This window comes from Lacerta agilis, chromosome 14 (assembly GCF_009819535.1).
Source record: "Lacerta agilis isolate rLacAgi1 chromosome 14, rLacAgi1.pri, whole genome shotgun sequence".
In the NCBI taxonomy this organism is placed as follows: Eukaryota; Metazoa; Chordata; class Lepidosauria; order Squamata; family Lacertidae; genus Lacerta; species Lacerta agilis.
In genome coordinates this window covers 20,251,971-20,273,374 of record NC_046325.1, presented here as the reverse complement: position 1 = coordinate 20,273,374, position 21,404 = coordinate 20,251,971, and the positions used below count along the sequence as shown (strand labels likewise).

The following is a 21,404-nucleotide window of genomic DNA, read 5'->3' as shown; positions in this document are numbered from 1 at the left end:
AAAGTGTTATGTGTGTACTCTCAAAGCATCCTTCTACTTCACTGGGCATGCAAACAGCCACATTCTAGAGGGATTGAGAGAAAAATCTCCTTCAATGCTAAGTGAGCCTTGGACTTGTGAACACAACATGTGCTCTCACATCCTACTGCCCCGTGTTCACCAAAGGGTGGCCCAAGGATACTACAGGCTGTGGAAGATAACTCAAGAGTGCTCTTAACTCAATCATGCTTTAGGGCTTCTGCCAGTTATTAAATTCCCTTACCTACCCACACTGAATGACAAGATCAAATAAGTATACATATGATCAGAAAATCAAAGCACCTTATAATGTGGAGTAGCCAAAACTGAGGAGTCTCAATGACCAATCAGGAGCTCCCAAATGTTCCTACTCAGCCCCTCATCAGAATTCAAAAGGCAAAAAATAATTGTTTCTCTTAGAACAGATTCCACTAGTGGTAGAGTTTGCTATTCTACAGCTGAGAGTACCCTAAGATAATAAGTTCTATGGCTACGGTCTATAAGGAATTCACAAGATACACATGTTTTAGCATCAGCAAAGACTATAAAGCCATCTGATTCTTTAAAAAATGTTATAGAATTTTAAGAAGAGTTGCTGAAACACAATTTGAAGGGAAGAGCTTGAGTACGCACACATGATGTTTTTTATTTAACAGTGTTTCAAATTAATCATCTATGATCTGCAGGTGAAACTCGAAAAATTAGAATATCATGGAAAAGTCCATTTATGTAAGCAATTGTTTTCATTAGCTACTGGAGTTTAATATATGAGATAGACTCATGACATGCAAAGCGAGATCTGTCAAGCCTTTGCTTGTTATAATTGTGCTGATTATGGCGTGCAGCTGATGAAAACCCCAAAGTTGAAATTGTTAATTTGGGGTTTTCATCAGCTGTATGCCATAATCATCACAATTATAACAAATAAAGGCATGCCACATCTTGCTTTGCATGTCATGAGTCTATCTCATATATTAGTTTCACCTTTTAAGTTGAATTACTGAAAGAAATGAACCTTTCCACAATATTCTAATTTTTTGAGTTTCACCTGTATACTGTTAGTGAAGATTTATATAAGACAGCTAATGGGAGAGGAAATCATAAAAACTGTGGTGAATGCACATACAGCTCTGGATAGCAGAAAATAGCAAGGACACAGATATACTGCACATAGACTTCAACATTTTCTTAGCATTACCTGTTCTCTGTTATTCAACTCTGGTCTCAACAAAATGATGTAACATTTGGGAGAAAAAATGCATCCAAGCAAGCCAGCACTGGAAGCTAAGATACAGAAGATCTCCACAGTTACCATATATTTTCCCTTTGTACTCAAGTAGGTTGGAACAAAGGAGAACCAAACACTGCAGAATACCATCATGCTGAAAGTGATGAACTTGGCTTCATTGAAACTGCCGGGCAACTTCCTGGCAAGGAAAGCCACAGTGAAACTGGCCATAGCCAGAAAACCCATGTAGCCCAAGACACAGTAAAACATAGCTACAGAACCCTCGTTACATTCTAGAACAATTTCTCCATAAGTTGAATGCTTATCAACATCCGGGAATGGGGGAGAAAATGCCAACCACATAATACAAATCTTTGCTTGAATAAAGGAGCAGAAAAGAACAATGGAGTTGGCTAGCCTTCTTCCCACCCATTTTCTCAACCTGGATCCTGGTTTTGTAGCAATGAAAGCCAGTACCACAGTGATGGTTTTTGCTAGCACACAAGAAACAGCTACTGTGAAGATTATGCCAAAAGCACTTTGTCGGAGGAGACATGTCACCTTTTGTGGATGACCAATGAATAGCAATGCACAAAGGAAGCAGAGTAGGAGGGAGATGAGGAGAGTGTAGCTGAGATCCTGGTTGTTGGCTTTGATGATAGGAGTGTTGCGGTACTTCACAAACAATGCAAGCACCAGAGCGGAAATTGAAGAAAAGGAAAGAGAAAAAACAGCTGAAAAAATCCCCATAGGTTCTTCAAAAGACAAGAAGCTTACATCCTTAGGAATACATAAATTCTTTCTCTTGTTTGGATAATTTTCATCTGTGCATTCATAGCAGTCACCCATGTCTGCAAAAGAGAAGAGGTGATATTATCATATTTGCAATAAATCTCACCCCAAGTCCACAGCTTGGACAGTTGCACGTTTATTATAAGTTTATTATTTTCATTACATTTACAAAATATCAGGGCACCTTATAATAAATGTGTTTAAAATAACATCTTTTAAAAACCTCAGAGGTGTAGATATCCATAACTGGACCACATGCAAACTGCTTGATAACTGCATGCTAATTTTTTTACCATTTTGGTCTGCAATCTTCCCTTCTGGACATGGGATGCAATCGTAGCAGCAAAATGGCTCCCCTTCCTTCAGTTGTTTGCTAGAACCAGGATGGCAGCTCTCAGTACACAAAGATAGGGGTTGGACCTAATCAACATATGAAGGAATAGCAAACTTGAGAATAAGGTGACGGGTGAAAGCCGCTCCCTGCAAGGTCCTTTCCACCTGGCCTAGGGGGCGGAGCCCAGACTCACCAGCCCTACTATGTATTCTGTAGTTAACCGCCTTTGTAATATTTTATTTTGAAATCTTTAAGATAGTATTTTAGTTTTCTGTTATGTTATTTGACTGCATACTCTATATTTGACTTTCTTCAGATTGTTTTATTTTTGTTTTATTGATTTAATATGCTGAAATCCGCTTTGAGATTTTTCTTAAAAATATAAAGCTGTATAGAAAATAAATAAATAAATAAATAAATGGGTTCCTTCAGATTCTGACCTTTGCGGAGCGGATGTTACTGAGACGACAAAAGAACCACCAATTCATGGCTTCATCCTATACCTGGGGTTGTATTTGTGTGTTTTAAAGAGATTGCATACACCTGATCCATACTTTATATTTATATGTGCATTGACCAATTAGTTTATTTTTATATAGCAAATGTCTTTTTTATAAAAAACGAAAAGAAAGCAAATTACTTTTTACATCAAGGATCTCAAACTGCTGATAGCTCAATCCTGGTAGATGTGTCTCCTGTCCTTTTGTTTTACAGACAAAAGAGATTTATGATGCTCATTCTAATTTTAGATTTACCATCTGTCATTTCAGCACCTGCCAGACTAAAGATGTTGTATATCTAATAAGATGGCCTATTCAATCTACTCTATATTGGATCAACCACACGAGTGGTCTGTGTTTGGATAGGAGAGCATCATTCCCGCATTAGAAATCGGGTTATGGGTGCACCACAGGTAGAGCATTTTGTGAAACACCAACACAGAGACACAGACCTTCTTAACGTGGTTCTATGGGTAAATCAGAGACAACTCGGAATGAGAAAAGATCACGTTAGATTGCTACAGCAAGAAGAAACTAAATTAATTTTCTTATTCAAATCCCTGTATCCTGGGGGTTTGAACACAGAATTAGATGTTAATTGTTTTATTTAATTGTTCTGATTATATGGCTACTGCTATCATTCACAGCATTAAATGCTGGATTCTGTATCTTTAAATTTTCTGAATTTGTACATGACTCAGCACTCTCGGGATGGCCAATATAATGCCTCAGCCCTCAGTATCAGCTTTCTACACTTAGTGAGGGCTGATCTTATGCTACTTGAGGTACCTGTTAGGACCATTCATATGGTATGTATTCATGATTGGTTATGTTTACTGGATTGTCATTCTTATATTTATATTGTATGAAAATATAATGGATTTTATTTTACATCATTGCCATCTGATGAAGAATTAATATCGAAACAGTTTGTCATCTGGAAAAACTGTACTACGTTTTTGGATCATCCATTATCGCACAGGTACAGGATTGGGACTACTGAAAGGCTTGTTTGCCTCTCTCAATACCAATGGACTATATTGTCTAATTTTGTTCATGCAACAGTGATATACTTTTATTTTCTGTGATTCTATTATGCTTGGAGCATCTATTATCGCATAGTTACAGGATTGGGACTATTGAAAGGTTTGTTTGTCTCTGTGATATTGATTGATTACCTACTCTAATTCTGTTCATACTATTGCTTTATTTTATTATTTGTATCTCCATCATATATTCTCTGTTTAAGAATTGTGAAATAATACAGGTTACACACACACACACACACACACACACAGTTAGAACATGTTGCCACGTGTTGCCAGTTATTATTTAAAGATAGCTCAGTCCTACCTTGTTAAACCAGCTGTGCCATGTTATGGCATCCTCGTTGATTGTAAAGGCATGGCCTGGAGAAGCTTGAGGATCAATCCTCCCAACTTTTACTCTTTGAAAAGATTGGTTTGGGAAAACAATCCAATTGATAATATCAAATCCAGCTATTAACTCCCCTTTCTGATCAAAAGAAACCTCATCTCCAGCACTGTTGTTAAATGAGACACTTCTGAGAAAATGATGGAGCTAGATTGGGGGCGGGGGGAGGAAGAAGTTTATAAAATGCTCTAGTTGTGTTTTTCAGACTAAGGACAATTAAGCTGCTATTTTAATATGCAATGGGAAAGAGGATTTTTAAAACCCCACAGATATTCCTTACTTAGGCTGCGTTGCTCTATGCACAAGTATCTTAAGAAACAAATTTGATTAAAATCTATGGCACTCCATGAACTCTGTTCTCTGTAAGCATTATTTCGGGACTTTCTGAATCTTGCTTCCCAAGCACTGAGCATAGGACTGGCAATTCTGTACCATCCTTGTATGTGTGGGGGGGAGGGACACATTTGCCACACCCTGCTCACCTCTAGAAGGGGAGAGATGCCCTCGCCAGCAGGGAGGAGTTTGGTACAACCCTGTGTGGCCATTTGGCCCTATTGTGGGGGAAGTGGAGATCAGGCTACTTAAGCAACTCCTCCATCTTCTCTTTGTGAAAGATAAGGAGAGTGCAGTATCGTATTGACCCAAACTAAGCCCAAGCCAAAGTGTTTATGTCCATCTCCATCAGCAGCCTCCTTCCAGCCACCTTTTTCATAGTGGGTCAATTATGGGGATTCCAAGAAGAGGAAGAGCTTCAGTTGATAACTACCTGAGTACCCACCACCTGCAATCCACACTCTTTACTTGTTGTTGTTGTTGTTGTTGTTGTTGTTGTTGTTGTTGTGGTTGTTGTTGTTGTTCAGTCATGTCCGACTGTTCTTGACCCCAGGCACGCCTATCTTTCACTGCCTCCCGCAGTTTGGCCAAACTCATGCTAGTTGCTTTGAGAACACTGTCCAACCATCTCATCCTCTGTCGTCCCCTTCTCTTTGTGCCCTCCATCTTTCCCAACATAAGGGTCTTTTCTAGGGAGTCTTCTCTTCTCATGAGGTGGCCAAAGTACTGGAGCCTCAACTTCAGGATCTGTTCTTCCAGTGAGCACTCAGGGCTGATTTCTTTAAGCATGGATAAGTTTGATCTTTTTGCAGTCCATGGGACTCTCAAGAGTCTCCTCCAGCACCATAATTCTTTACTTACTGGTCTGCAATACTGTCGTGTAGTAGATTGCCTTCCTGCCCCATAAGCTATTGATCTCTGGGGCCACATGTTCTCCTGCAGACTTTCTTTTGAGAGTAGGTCAGCCCTCCCAACCCCCACCTTTAACCCACTCCCTTAGTTTTCACTGCAGTTCTTGTTTTTACTTTGCACTTCACCCCTTTCCCCTTGTTTGTGTTGGTTTCTTTGCAAGGATTATCTCTCATAGGAGTTCATTGCATATGTACATGCATTCTCATTGGTATTCTCCTCTGGCTTCTCAGTTGGGCCTTCTGCAAGAACAATACTCATTTACAGTAGACAGTCCTTTGTCCTGTGTACCAATTTTACTTTTGCTTTGCCTTGTATATTTGATTTATGTTTCTTTATAGGCTATTATCATAAGCCGCCAAAAGGGGGTCTCTGTGGTCAAGGAAGCCCCCAAGTGGTTGCAGCCAGATCCCACCACCATCTTTGTGTTACTGGCCAAGGTAGGGGCTCTGGAAAAAAGCCCATTCCACTCCTTATGACTATGGGGCCAGGCCCAATGGATCACCCAGTGTGCAGAAGTCCACACGGAAAGCATCAAAATATAATTTATACTGTGAGCTGTTTGCGAGGGTGTCTGTTCTTGAGGGTTAGCTGTGACACCTGGACCCACCCCCTTAGCTATGGCTATGGAGACACCAGTAACTGTTTCTTTACTTTCCACACCTGCACCAGTTCCTGCAATACCCCACAGTGGTTCAGCACCCTTAGATGGGTTTGCAGTAGTTCCAGGGCCTGCCTGCAGTGAACTTAGCTGTCCATATACTCCCTTCCCTGTCCAGTAGAGACTTCACCTGTAAGTATTGCAAGTGAGTATTCTACTGCACTCACAACTAACTTGCTTTCAGTTTGCTTATGTCACTAGTTACTCTTGCCTCTTTGCCTTCTGTTACAGCACTCCCAGTGCCTAGTATGGCTACCAGGATGACACATGTGCTCCCTCCTCTTCCTCCATAATATAACTGCATGAGTGGCTTCTGGTACTCATGAAGAATCAGCTCCCATGGCCATCAGTGGTGGTCACCCTTTGGCAGAAGCCACAAGTAGACATGAGAGCACCAGCCTGGCATTGCCCCTTCCACCAAGGATTCTTCTCTGCCCCTGGGGACCTCTTAATATGGGCAATGAAAGAAAAGATTTGGAGGGTGGGTATATTCATGTTTTTCAAGCACTTGGCCCAATTGGTTAAGTGCATTCAACATTTACCTATGAATATTCACCCCATGCTCTTTCCATGATTAAATAACAGAACAAAATCCACATTACATTCAGGGATTTTACAGGTAGTGCGTGGTTGCAGTATGATCAGAATGGCTCTTTGTGCCAAACAGCAGCCCTTGACCCTACCCTGCATTGGGATGTCGAGCATCAAGGCCATGGCTCCACGGTGTGCTATTTCACTCAAAATATTCTGCTGTGTCACAGAAGAAAATAAAGTCCATTACCTGCCATGATGGTTGTTTCTGAAGCTTCAGTCCACCTCCGCCCACCATTGCTCTGTGTCTCATTCTAGATTTAGATATTTTACACAAAGTATGGGCCACAGTATAAACAGCATTGTAGATGCTATAGCTGTGGCCAGTCATACTCATTTCAAAGAAAGTTCCTGGAAGGCTTTCCAGCTTTTCTTCACCAGTACAAATATTGCCCTGGGCCTGTCCCTGAAATCGCATTGGAAAAACACAGGCAAATGCATTCTGCCAAAATTCTGCGATAAAACCATCCCCGGCTGCACTGGAAGGGCTTCTGCTCTCAAGAAATCTGTGAAAATTTTCTATATTATTTGAATGAATTGTTATGGTTAATGCACCTTGGAATATTTTCATATCCCAAGTCCTTTGAAAAACAAATGAAGTAACCACCAGCTGGGCTGTTGCTATCCACACTTTGCCTTTTAGTGTCGTCGTTATGAGTTCTTGTTCTGTTAGATATGGCAACCATCTAAAAAATGTGAAGGAATAAGATTCCCCATTAACCACCAATACATTGGCTGTACTCCCCAGCAATTTATCATGTATTTTTGCCCCCTCTTCCAACACATTTTTAACATCCGTGACAAAGGTTAATGTTGGAATTCTTTCTATGAAGGCAAAGCAAACACCATTCTGGGAAAACATTGGAAACACAGTTTGCACAAATCTTTCTCCATTGCTGTTGTCCATTACAATAACCCCGATCCATGTCCACCCGAAATGCAGAAGCAACGAGACAATTCCCTTATACTGAAGATTTTCCGTAGGGACCAACTGGTGGAAGGGAAGACCTGGGGTTTTATCATTCATCACTGGAACAGGGCTATAAATAAGCTAAAGAGAGATTTGGAACAAAACGAGAATTAATATTTCTATAGTTTTAAGGTTTATTTATTTTATTTATTTATTTTTTTAAAAAAATAATAAATCTACAGCTTTAGAGCTTTGATTGATCAGATAATTGTTTGCCTGCATGCATCTGCTGTGTGAGATACCTGAAATTGAGATGGTTTGCTGATAATTCCTATTCATTAACTCTTACATTGCTTAAGATGCCAGACCTATAGATTTGAAAAGGATACATGCCTGTGTTAATTTTAATCCAATATATTTCTTGCATACACCTTTTAGAACTTTTTTTTTTTTTTTTGGCAAGGTAGGGTTGCATGGCCCCTGAATTCCATTCCTTCCTGGATGTGACAGCTTATCTAGATCCCTTTCAATGCCATTTTGATTTCAGTTTTAGAATTGAAGCAAATTTTGGCAGCCAACTATTACCCTTCACTAGGAGATAAAAAGGAGAAATAAAACTGTGTTGATTCTCATGGACTTCTCGTTATCTTACGTTAAGGTTAAATACATGTTCACAAAAAGCACACAAACACAGTTTGTACTGGTAGCCATTGGAGGGGTTTTTAAATATCATTTTGCAATTGTTAACATATTGATTACAGCTCCGACTGTGCTAATCCTAACAATGGTCTTCATACTGACCATGCATGGTGGCTCTTAAGGGTGGATAAACTTTATACTTATAATGAGCAGAAAAAACTAACACAATTCATGTCAGATAATTGTCACAAAACACCAGGACCAATCTAGAAGGACAAAGGATATGTTCCTTTCCCAAACCACACATTCACAGAACTTAATGCACACATAAATATATCCCACCTGTGGAATCTTGTAGATATCCAAGACATTTGCCACATGAATGGAGGTTTGTGAATCCAGTCCCCCAATGACAGCTATTAAATTCTTCTGGATGTCATATGTGTAGTTAGGGACAAATTTTTCTATGGTGGACATCAGAAGCATTGTGGCATGACATGTCCTCTTTGCATTAAAATAGCTGTCATAGATTTGGAAGCCCAGAGTGAGATTTGGTAGGATATGTGAGTTTTCATTTATCTCCTTTACAGCAAAAATCAAAGCCAGGATTTGCTGATAATTTTTGGGTACTACACTGAAATTAGAGTTACATTCAGTATCAGAAGATGATTCTATCCTGAATAAAAGTATTGTCATATACATTTTTTTAATTAGGGGAACTTATACTAAAAGAAATGTCTGCTAAAAGATTCAACAACTACCAAGGTCAGATTACATCATGAAAACATGAAATTGTGACTACTTCTTTGGTAATGTACTTAACCAAAGCTGATCTATGTGCTTAAGACTCATTAGAAAATGTCATTCTATGCACTCTCAGCAATTAATATTATTTCCAAGTACATTCTAATCATATGTTACTTATACTCATAACTTACCACTTGGTTTCTTAAGAAGGCATTTTCAATGTGATAGTATTGAACAAAATTATGACATCAAAGAAGGCAAACAGATACAGAGCCATTAAAAATAAGCAAGCAATTATTTTCTTGTGCTTCAAACAGTATCAGAAAGAAGTCCAGGTGAAAATAAAGTTATAAGATAACCAAGAAGGGTGTGTAACTACTTGGCATGATTCAGGCACTGGTAAAGGGGATAGCGGAAGAACGTAGGGCTACAATCCTACCTCCAGTTGACTGGGGATAACTCCATTCAATTCAAGAAAACTAACCTTTGAGTAGACATGTATACAGTTGTGTTACAAATCAATTCTATGACGTTTTCACATTGGCCATGATAAAATAGAGATTCTTCCTTTAAAGACTTAGGTCAAATGATATGTAACCATGGAATGTGCAAATCACTGCAGAACAACACTGTGCTAGGCAGCTTCAGGAAATTTTGTGTCCCTGATGTGTATGTGGTATCTATATGTTTACATGAAAGGACAAAAAAAATCAAGGAGGCAATTCAGATTTAGAAAATAGATTCTGGAGACCTGTAACTTAAAACAATTGTCCAAATTCAGCTACTTTGAAATATTCATATGTAGCACCTTTAGAAAGATGGGCATCGCTTAATGATATAATAATAATAATAATAATAATAATAATAATAATAATAATAATAATTTATTTCTACCCCACCCATCTGGCTGTGACTTCGTGGGGAAACCAGTCTTTAAAAATTGGGAAATAAATGGTCGTATAGAAGAGGTGGATGAATTTGAGTATATTATCATTAGACCAGCCGATAAAGGAAGAGGATGAATTTTATACATATTCCATTTTAAGAGACAAATACAGATACCTACAAATGCTGAACAGAAATATCTCCAGATAAAACACTTGCTAGCCACCATCTACGGACCAGCAGCTTTTACATCCTCAGAGACCCCAGAGATATTGAAGCAGTTGACTAATTCTTATGCAACAAAATAAAAAGGCCATCAACACATATAAATCTTTGTTATCAAACCAATGTTATATACTGTTATTGAGGGAGGATTGGAATAAAGAATTAGAGATATCAATTTTGACCACACAGTGGGAAACTGTTTTAACTGCTATAACAAGGGTGTCTCTGGACCTCGAATTGAAGCTCATACAACAAAAAATAGTATTCAGAATATACTGGACCCCATTACATTTGTTTTTTTTTTTTAAAAAGGCTATCTAAGGTATCTAACTGTTGGAGATGTAATAGGGATAATGCTTCTCTAAAACAAATGTTTTTTCATTGTCCTATATTGAAATATTTTTGGCAGAAGGTAACTGAAACTATCAACAGAACTGTATGGAAAAACCTTACATTTACAGAACAAAAATCCTTTTGAATTATATACCCAGCACATGAAACCTTAAAATTGGACAATATAAGCGGACTGTCCATGCCCTTACCATGGCAAAAAGACTGATATTGATGAATTGGAAAAATAAAAATGCAGCTCCCTTCTATGATTGGATTGAAGACTTATACAAACTTGCAACATATAAATAACTTGCATATAAACAAAGACTTGCCATGGACAAATTCAATGGTATTTGGAATCTATTCTTACAAATCCTGTAATAGGTTAAGATCTAGTAAAGTACAATAACAACTTTGTAAAGTATACAGTTTTGCCCCCTCCCTTATTTTCCCTTCTACACCGGTTCTGTTTCTCTTTTTCTGTCTTTTATTTACATCTCACTATGTTTAGTGCACATATAATTATGTACTTTTTGAACTTTCAATAAAGATGTCTGGGGGGAAAGGAAAGAAAATAGATGTGAAAGATTTAGAGCCCTCTCTCAACACACCGCTGCAGCATAATTCGAATGCTAACTATACATCCTGTTTGACCCTGTGGGATTAAGGCACTTGCGTTATTTTCATAACTTCCTTTCATTTGTACTAACCTTATATACAGCCCAACCTAGCCAGCAATACTTCTGAGGCTGAAGTTCCTAGAGCAATCACTATGTATCACTCCCCACTGCCACACACACATCAGGGACCCAAACCTGCCTGAATCTGGGTGCCATCCTGTTGCGGGTGCCAAAACAATGCTATAGAACAGAGTGTGAGAGGCAGCGGATGCCAGATTTTAGCTTTGAACAGGGCATCGCTGAAATTTGACAGTCCAAAGTCTGCCACTGCATCCATGCAAACAAAAATTAAAGTACTGAACTCCTTACACAAACTCCTCAGGCAAGGCTTGAGGGGGCTCTTCAGTGAATGCTATTGAATTGGAGATGATGAAGCTCTGAGAAGCAATGCCACCAATGATGAGGTCTCCTTTCTGATGATACTTGTGAAGTGGCTGGTGTGGGTACTGGAGCCTGCATTTGGCCATGTGAGCCTTGCAAGTCATGTGAGGAAGCAGAACCAGCAGCCAGACCAATAATGCCAGCATCCTGGCTACAAGTACAAATTTACAAGTCTTTTATGAATGTCTCCATGATAGCCCTATATCAGGTCTGAAATCTACAAACCTAATTACAAAGAATCAGTGATCATATACACACCAGCTCCTACACCTAGCCCTGTCTCTGAAAACTAAGAGGTATATTTATAGTACCTCTCAGGTACTGTGTTATTAATTATAATAGTGGAAGCTGCAATTCCATCCCTAAGAATTTTTTGACAAGCAGCAGAATTAATTACAGTCCTCAATATAATTAAAGGGGAAGGTAATAACCAAGTAAAAGTTGAAGATTCCCTGTGGAATTCCTAAACAAAGATAGTTGGACAGCTTAAAAAGGGGGGGGGGGTGTCACATCCAAACAGTCACATGGACATTTTTGCCTCAAAACATGCCCTGTATACATAGGCATCTCTTTTTCCTAGGGAAAAAATACACCCAAAATGCATAGTTGAAAGTAGAAGCATGCCACCCTCAATGATCCTTGGAGTAAAATGGCCCTTGCTCAAATGGGTAGATTTTCTCTCTCTCCACCCCAATCTATCATGGAGATCCATTGTAATGCCATTCATAAAATTTAAGAAGAGTTTCTGAAAAACAATTTGAAGGGGAAATTGTGTGCATACATTGTGTCTCAATAGGCAGACACATGAGCTGGAATTGAACTGAGTCACTGAATCAGCAAAGGGGGGGTGCTTTGGGATGGGAATGAACTTAACTAGATAGCTATAGCCAATGGGCGACCCAACCTTGCCTAAGGAATTAGGGCAAAGCTCCCTAGTCTGGGATTCTGGGGTGGGATACAGCTTGATAGCCCTTGAGGCTAAATTGCTTCATTAGCATGAAGCTATGAAGCGTTGGGGAGTGTAGCAGCATAGGCTTTACTACACACCTTCATGGTGTAGCCTGGGAATGGGAGGCAGGCTGGAGAGCGATGCCTTCAACTCCTGCAGGCAGGAGTTTGGGTCACCTTTGAGGCTGCAATATGTTCAAGTGTTCTCCTCTGCAGGAGTTTTTAATGGGTTTTATTCTGAAATAAAGTGGCCCTAGAAGTAGCCTCTCTGTCTGTCTCTTTCTTTGACCATCAGGTTGCAGTGTCTGGACAGGTCTATCATTTATACTATGTACTATTGTTTTATTTTCTCTTTTGCTGGTCTATGACCGTAACAAAGATTTTTTATTATTATTATCATTATATAAATATGTTTATTTGAAAGAAGTGGGAAGGAATAAGCAAACAAATTTATAAACTGCAGTGCATTCAATAAATACCAGAGTGGTGTACAGAAATTGAAGCATAAAGCTAATCCTAAAAGAGTAAAAACCAAACAAGAATTAAAAACTGCAGGGATGAAATGTTCTAATTTGGGAAATCTTAGAAGAAAAATGAAGGTTTTAAACAAACGTCAAAAACATATTGCCATGGTTCCTTCATTTCTAAGAGAATAACATTCCAGAGAATTGATGCCACAACTCTGAAATCATTTGCCCAATTCACAGTATGTCTTACAAAAAGGGTATGTGGCAGATTTTCCTCCCACCAGTCCAGCCATTTATTTTCCACCACATTTGAAACAATAAAGTAAAGAAATTATGGTGTAGATATCCATCACTGGACTACATGCAATGATCAAACATGATAACTCTTCATGCTAAATTTCTCATTGTTTTGGTCTGAAATTGGTTGGGGGGGATCCAGTTGATAATATAAAATCCAGCTACCCCCCTTTTATAAAAAATCTACTATACAAAAAAAAGAAGGGAGGAAAGAAAACTGAATTTAAGATTGGAAAACCAAGAAACCGAGAGAAATCAACATTGACAGATTTATTCTAGAACAGATCTGGTCCTAGGACAGATAATTAAACAGTTGGTCTCTGAGCAATTACCTAAGGATGCTGTAATTACTAAGAACCAGCATGGGTTTTACAAGAACAAGTCAGGCCCAGTGGCATAGGAAAGGGGGTGAAGGGGGCAGGGTGCCCCGGGTTCCAGGCTGGAAGGGGTGACACTCTGGGCAGCTCCCCTGGCGCAACACCCAAATCGAGCCCCGCGGACGCCGGGAAAAAGCCATGCTCAGTGGCAGGGCTCACAAACCGGCTCGGTGTGCTCTTTGCTGCTCGGGCTGTGGGCGGAGGGGAGGGGCGGGATTCTCTTGGGCTGCTAATGCCCCTCCCTGGTTCACCTCTGCTTGGTAGCACGCATGTGCAACGTCGCTATGCATGCATCAAACGTAGCGACGTTGCACATACGCACTACGGAGTGACTCCGCCCCGGCTTTGCTGCCCCGGGTGGCGAAGCAGCTTCCTCTGCCCCTGATTAGGCCAGTCCTTCCTTCCTTCCTTCCTTCCTTCCTTCCTTCCTCCCTTCCTTCCTTCCTTCCTTCAGAGTTACAATCTTTATTGATCTGGGAAATGCTCTGGATATAGCGCATCTTGATTTCAGCAAGGCTTTTGTCAAACTTCTCCCATGATATCCTTGCAGAGAAGCTGGTAAAATGTGGACTAAACAATGTTACTTTTAGGCGTGTTTGTGGTTTAAGGAACTCCAGAAAAAATGCTGAAGCAATTTGAAACAAAAGAGTTTGGTACACACACATGTTGTTGGTTCATAAAGCAACAAAATATCCAATGTTTCATGAATGCACAAACACCACTGAATCAAAGATACGGACTGATAATTTTTTCAACGCTTTCTTCTAATTAGCATTTCTTTGTTATTCAGCTCAGGCCTCAATAAAATAATGTACCATTTTGGAAAAAAGATGCAGCCCAGCAACCCAAAGCTGGAAGCTAAGATAGAAAAGATCTCCACGGCTACCATGTATTTCCCTTTGGTGCTGGAGTAACTAGGAACAAAAGATAGCCAAACACTGCAAAAGACCAACATGCTAAAAGTGATAAACTTGGCTTCGTTGAAACTGTCAGGTAACTTCCGGGCAAGGAAAGCCACAGTGAAACTGACAATAGCTAGCAGGCCCATGTAACTCAGAACAAAATAAAACATCATAGCAGAACCCTCGTTACATTCTAGTATAATTTCTTCAGTCACTGACTGTGTATCAACATCTGGGAATGGAGGAGATATCACCAGCCACACAGTACAAATGCCCATTTGAACAAGGGAGCAGGAAACAACTATGAAATATGCCTGTTTTTTCCCCACCCATTTCCTCATCCTGGATCCTGGTTTCGTGGCCATGAAAGCCAGAAACACCATGATGGTCTTTGCCAGTACAGAAGAAACAGCCACTGAGAAGATAATGCCAAAAGCAGTTTGCCGGAGGAGACATGTCACCTTCTGAGGTTGGCCAATGAATAGCAAAGCACAAAGGAAGCAGATCAGCAGAGAGGAAAGGAGGGTGTAGGTGAGGTCCCGGTTGTTAGCTTTGACAATAGGGGTGTCATGGTGCTTCATGAATGTCCCTAGCATGAGAGTTGTGATCAAACAAAATAAAAGAGACAAACAGGCTAAAGTGAACCCCAATGGTTCCTCAAATGTCAAGTAGCTTACAGCCTTGGGAATACATAAATCTCTGTTTTTGTTTGGGTAATTTTCATCGGTGCATTGGTAACAATAATTCATGTCTGAAAAAGAAAATATGTGATATCAGTCTTGGATAAATGTCACAAATCTCCCAGATATCATATGTCTTACACACACACACACACACACACACACACTCCATATGTATACTGTGTATGTGTGTGTTTGTTTGCCCAACTTTCTGAGAGTAGCTGTTTCAAAGTTCATAATGGAGTTCATAATGTTGTTATTATTTATATCCACACTCTCAGTTAATACTATCAACCTCACCAAAATGTCAATGGCCTAAGTTACAGGCACCTCTGAGCATGTGTGAAATGTGTCAAAAGAAAAGGCCACACTCAAACCACTTCCGTACCCAAGCACAGGGAGCCTGTTGCTTCTGAGCCCTGGGTGTGGATAAGAAAAATGATCACATTATAACTATTTAGGATCTGCATTTTGGCGGTCAGGGCCTCTGACTCTTTTTCCTCCTCCTCTCTGCAGCCGGCGAGGCACCCTTTTCCAAAGGAAGGAGCTTGGACTCGGAGGCAGGCAGATTTGCCGGCTGTGGAGGGTGGAACTGAACTGCTTCTGTCCTGGAGAAAGCACTGATGCTGCTTGCCACTTTTCTCACTGACTTTGTGGGTGTCTGTCCCCCACAATTATATTATTGTGGGTGCCCAAGCACCCAGAGCCCCCTGGAGTTGGCTCCTATGCTTACAAGTATCCTCATGAAAATGAATGCTACATTATGAGGGTTCCAGTTCATGGCATGGTTTTTAAGCATGTATTCAGAAAGCACTTTTAGTGCTTCCTGTTGATCACACAAAGGTCAGGAGAGGAGGAGGTTTAACTGGTGAAGTTTCTGAGGGGACAAGACACATGCCCCATGCCACCACCTCTATAAATTTGTTTACCTTCAAGTATCTAGGCAGAACACCTATTTGACTATAAGGAGGGATGTATGATTCCACAAAAATGTACAGATGATATTTATTTTTCGTCTAGTTTGCATCCATTCCAACCAGAAGAAAATTAATTAGGTCTTTAAGCTTTCCAGGATTGCATTCAATCTTTCTACCCAATCTTACCCTCATGGTCTGAAATCTTCCCTTCTGGACATGGGATGCAATCATAGCAGCAAAATGGCATTCCCTCCTTCACTTTCTTCCTAGAACCAGGATGGCAACTCTCAGTACACACAGAAAGAGGCTGTGCCTAATCATAAATAAGAGAGAGAAAGCCTTTTGATATGAAAAGTACATGGGGTTGATTATGTTATGGCTTCATCCCACAATATTGTACCAGTCCTAGAATACTATAACAGGCTTGTCACATATACAAAATCAATAAAATTATATTTCAGATTGTCAGTTACTATATGTTTCTACACATATATATCTCTTTTGCTCATATTTAAAATAAATTTTAGACAACATGATGGTGACTTAGTACTTACAGAGGTATGAAAGAACAGCTAACAAATTGCTGATGGATGCCTTTTACCTGGTTAAACCAGCTGTGCCATGTTATGGCATCTTTGTTGATGGTAAACACTTGGTCTGGAGGAGCCTCGGGATCCATCCTCCCAACTTTCACTATAGACTGGTTTGGGGAACTAACCCAATTGATAACATCAAATCCAGCTACTAGCTGTCCATTCTGGTCAAAGGAAACCTTGTCCCCAGCACTGTTGTTAAATGAGACACTTCTCAGGGAATAATGGACCTGCATTGAAAAGAACATCAATCACTAGTTCTTGTGGAAGCAAATTCGAGTATTACTATTATATAGAGCATTCCAAGTATGGCCACATTCTAGATTCATATAAATGCTTTATGATGTTTGCATGTTTATGAGTCTGTTGGGGGGGTGTTAAATGGAAGGAGAAAAGGCCAATTCTTAATCTTAAAGTTGGAAGAAGAAGAAGAAGAAGAAGAAGAAGAAGAAGAAGAAGAAGAAGAAGAAGAAGAAGAAGAGTTTGGGTTTGATATCCTGCTTTATCACTACCCTAAGGAGTCTCAAAGCAGCTAACATTCTCCTTTCTCTTCCTCCCCCACAACGAACACTCTGTGAGGTGAGTGGGGCTGAGAGACTTCAGAGAAGTGTGACTAGCCCAAGGTCACCCAGCAGCTGCATGTGGAGGAGCGGAGACGCAAAGCCGGTTCACCAGATTACGCGTCTACCACTCTTAACCACTACACCACACTGGCTCTCAACTCCACAGCCACACAAATGTGCACAATTAATTTACCTTCACCTCAACAGGGAAAAATCATAGGGCAGAGTATTCTTCTACCAAATTTAATTTTTCTAAGACATATTTGAGCAGCTATCCGCCATAAAAAATAATCAATCCCACCATAAAAAATAATCAATCTGTCATTTCAAGGAAGGAAAATAATACAAATTTATTTATGAGTGAATCTAATGTGTGGCTGAGGTGCCCATCAATTTCTGCCCTTAATGACACTGTTGTTAGTGGAGAGAACACTGTGTCAGTCAAAAACACTACAACATCCTCTCAATTTATGTGATCTTCATAGATCACAAAGAGGAAAGGAAAGATGGTTGACTGAGATAGGAACTAATTTTTTCTTTCCGGTTTTGGGAACAGGAATGAAGATGAAATGGAGACCACAGGAGGAAAACCAGCAAACATCTAGTCACAGTTCATGAACTACTATATCTCCATAATATTGTGTTTTATCTGACAATGTTAAGTTCATTACCTGCCATGGCAGTTGGCTGTGAAGTGTCTGTCCACCTTCCTTCATCACTGATCTGCATACAGATGATGACATTTTATGTAAAGCATGGGCCACAACATAGACAGCATTGTAGATGCTGTAGCTGTGACCAGTCATGCTGATACCAAAAAAAGAATCAGGAAGACTTTCCAGTTTCTCCTTCCCAGTGCAGATATCCCCCTTCTGTTCATCCAGAGCTTGAATTGGAAATACACAGCCAAAGGCATTTTGCCAAAAGTCCCTTATGAAACCATCTCCTGTGGTGCTGGATGGGTTTGTGCTCTCAACAAACTGGTGAAACAGTGGGAGTTCACTGGAGTGAATTTTGAAGGCAAGAGCACCATAGAATAGTTCATCATCCCAGGTCTTTTGAAGAACAAATGCAGTATGTTCCACCTGGGCTGTTGCTATCCACACTTTTGGTTTATTTGCCATGCTTTCTTGCTGTGATAGATATGGAAGAAATCTGAAAAAAGCCATGGAGTAAGACTCCCCATAGGCCACTATGACATTGGCTTTGCTGCCCATCACTTTATCGTGTATTTTTGCACCATCTTCCATCACGTATTTAATGTCTGTGACAAAAGTCAATGTCGGAATTCTTTCTATGAAAGCAAAACAGATCTCATTCTGGGAAAACATTGGAACCACAGTTTGCACAAACCTTTCTCCATCTGAGGTATCCATTACAATGAGTCCAATCCACTTCCACCCAAAATACAGGAGTAAATAGAGAATCCCCTTATACTGAATCATTTCCTTGGGGACCATCTGGTAGAATGGAAGGCCTGGAGTTTTATCATTCATCACTGGAGCAGGGCTATATATTAGCTAAAGATAAATGAAGAGTAGAGATTGAAAATAAGATAATAGCATTTCTGTAAAACTCTTAGGTATTCAAAGAAATTCCATAGATTTATATGAATAGTGTACCCTGCAAAGTAGGTGTACACTTTAAACATTTCTTCTAAATATTTGGTACTGAGATATCTTCCCTTTGGCAATCTATTGGTTCCACATTTTAGGGAGACTTGTATTGGGCATTTCACCACTCCCATTAGTCCCATTTATTCATTGTTAAATCACTGCAGTCATCAGAGAGACAGAGACAGTGGATGAAGAGCCCAATAAGACTACAAACTGAGGTGGTTGCAGTTTGGGGTTTTTTGTTTTGTTTTTGCTTTGATTGAAGGTCAAAAAATAAAATAAAAATCTCTTAGGAGCTTCTTCCTTTGACCATCACTTTCTGAGCTTCACCACCTCCAGTCATTCAAAAATATTCTTTACTGAAACTCCCCACAATTATTCCTTCATGCTTTCCTGCATGCAACAACCTTCCTTGTCTCTTGTAATTTCATCCTCAAATTTCACCTTTTCCAGGAAGATTTTCGAACATCAACTTGCCCTTACTGTAACTATGACGAAGTATGAGTAACAGGGTTCATAACATATTATTCCCCTTCCTAACTATGTTACAATTTAACCCATTGCTCTGCATCCATTTTGCACTGGAAGATCCTTGGGGTGCGGACTTGCCTTATCTGTTGTTTGCCATGCACTCCGCGTTGCTAGAACAAAACAGTTACAACAATAAGACATATATTTTACCTGTGGAATCTTGTAAATATCCAAAACATTTGCCACATGAAGGGAGATATGGGAGTCCAGTCCCCCAATGACTGCTATTAGATTATTCCTGACATCACATATGTAATTGGGGACAAATCTCTCCAGCGCGGATGTAAGTAGCATTGTGGCATGATAGGTTGACTTTGCATTGAAATAGCTGTCATAAATGTGGAAGCCCAAGGTGACATTGGGCAAGATCCTAATGTTTTCATTTATCTCCTTTACTGTGAAGGCCAAGGCCAGGATGTGCTGGTAATTCTTTGGTACCACACTAAGGAGAGTGGAATTTTGTATAGAAAAAATATAACAACAATGACAAATGCATAGCTACTCTTTGCCATCGTGAACTATTCTACTAGCAGCATCAATCACCCAATTTCTTATTATTTAATTCTTTTTTTTTTAATATCCCATAAACAGACAGCAACAGGTGCCAGCTCCCTGACTGGGCTCCCTTGGTTCCAGAGCACCCACAAAATTCCCCATGAAGGGCCGGGCACCCACAAATTTTGGTGAAAGGCCATGCACACTGCGGGACCATGCTGGCACTCCTGCAGATAGGTGTGTATAGATATTTATGACAATTAAAAAATCAATGACAGAATTGTACAATAAAATAGTGGCAGACCTTGGGGTCTCAAATTTCAGTGGTGCTTTGTGCAATGGCAAAATTTGGCACCCCCTGATTCTTGCACCCCATTCCCAGTCCAGTTGCATTCCCCTAAATCTGCCCCTGAAGAAAATGAAATAAAACTGAATGGAGGAACAAATATATTTTAATATGCAGGTCTTTGACATGAAGAATTAGATGGTAGCTGCTTTCATTTGCTGAAAGTGAGCTGGGCTGTTGAACAGAGATAAAGGTATGAGTATGCTCTTTGTCTCCCACACAAATTCCTTCCCCACTCTTGTTGCCTTTCAAGATCCTTTATACTCATTAACAAAGTTCAGATATTTACAGCAAACACAACTGTTTATGGGTTTTCTCTTAAAGGTTTTCTCTTAAAATCCTTGATCAGACTCTCAATTCATTTTTTAAAATGTTAATAGAAGTTAAAATGGAGAAATCAGATTCAGAACACTGTGTCCTGGTGGTGCCCCCCCCCACACTTTCAAATAGTGCATCTTCACATACTAAAGAGGCAGTTAGTTCGACTACAGCAATTCAGATTTAGAAAATGGGATGTGAGAAAGTGATAATTGCCCTTTCCCTGGTGTCAAAGACCCATTCTTTAACAGGGATACTAGCACATCTTATGGGGCTGTACACTATTAAAGTAAGTTTTAAGAGGCTGTAGGTCCTGGATCTGATCTCACTATGATACTCCCCCTGGAAAAAAGGGGGAAAGGGAATCAAATGAAACTGAAAATAAACTTATAAATCCTTACGCAAATTCTTCATGCAGTGTTGGAGGGGGTTCTTCTGTGAAGTCTATTGAACTGGAGACAATGAAGCTTTGAGAAGCAATGGCGCCAATTATAAGGTCTCCATCCTGATGATATTTGTGGAAAGGATGGTGTGGATATTGGAACCTGCACTTGAGAATGTGAGCCTTGCATGCCATTTGAGGAAGCATTACCAGCAGCAAAGCCCCTAGTACCACCATACTCATTACATATGCTAATCGTTCCTTTATATGTGCAGATTTCCCTTTTTCAATCTGTAACACTGTCAGGAACATCTCTATGATTGCATTCTCTGATCTGAATGTTCAGATAGTCTTGTATCAAGAATGAAATCT

General features: G+C 39.9%; 2 protein-coding genes across 2 annotated transcripts; both read right to left on the bottom strand.

Moving 5' to 3' along the window:
• Positions 1-1,195: 1,195 nt before the first annotated feature.
• LOC117057585 (vomeronasal type-2 receptor 26-like) lies at positions 1,196-11,686 on the bottom strand. The gene is made up of 6 exons (XM_033168429.1): positions 11,529-11,686; positions 8,692-9,025; positions 6,991-7,851; positions 4,226-4,453; positions 2,332-2,458; positions 1,196-2,097 (listed from the first exon to the last, which is right to left on the bottom strand). The coding sequence occupies exons 1-6, from the start codon at positions 11,684-11,686 to the stop codon at positions 1,196-1,198; spliced, it is 2,610 nt and encodes an 869-aa protein (XP_033024320.1).
• A 2,754-nt stretch (positions 11,687-14,440) lies between these two features.
• Positions 14,441-21,344, bottom strand: LOC117057584 (vomeronasal type-2 receptor 26-like). The gene is made up of 6 exons (XM_033168428.1): positions 21,052-21,344; positions 19,642-19,933; positions 18,016-18,864; positions 16,790-17,011; positions 16,375-16,501; positions 14,441-15,342 (listed from the first exon to the last, which is right to left on the bottom strand). Exons 1-6 carry the CDS (start codon positions 21,342-21,344, stop codon positions 14,441-14,443), a joined length of 2,685 nt encoding a protein of 894 aa, XP_033024319.1.
• Positions 21,345-21,404: the final 60 nt, after the last annotated feature.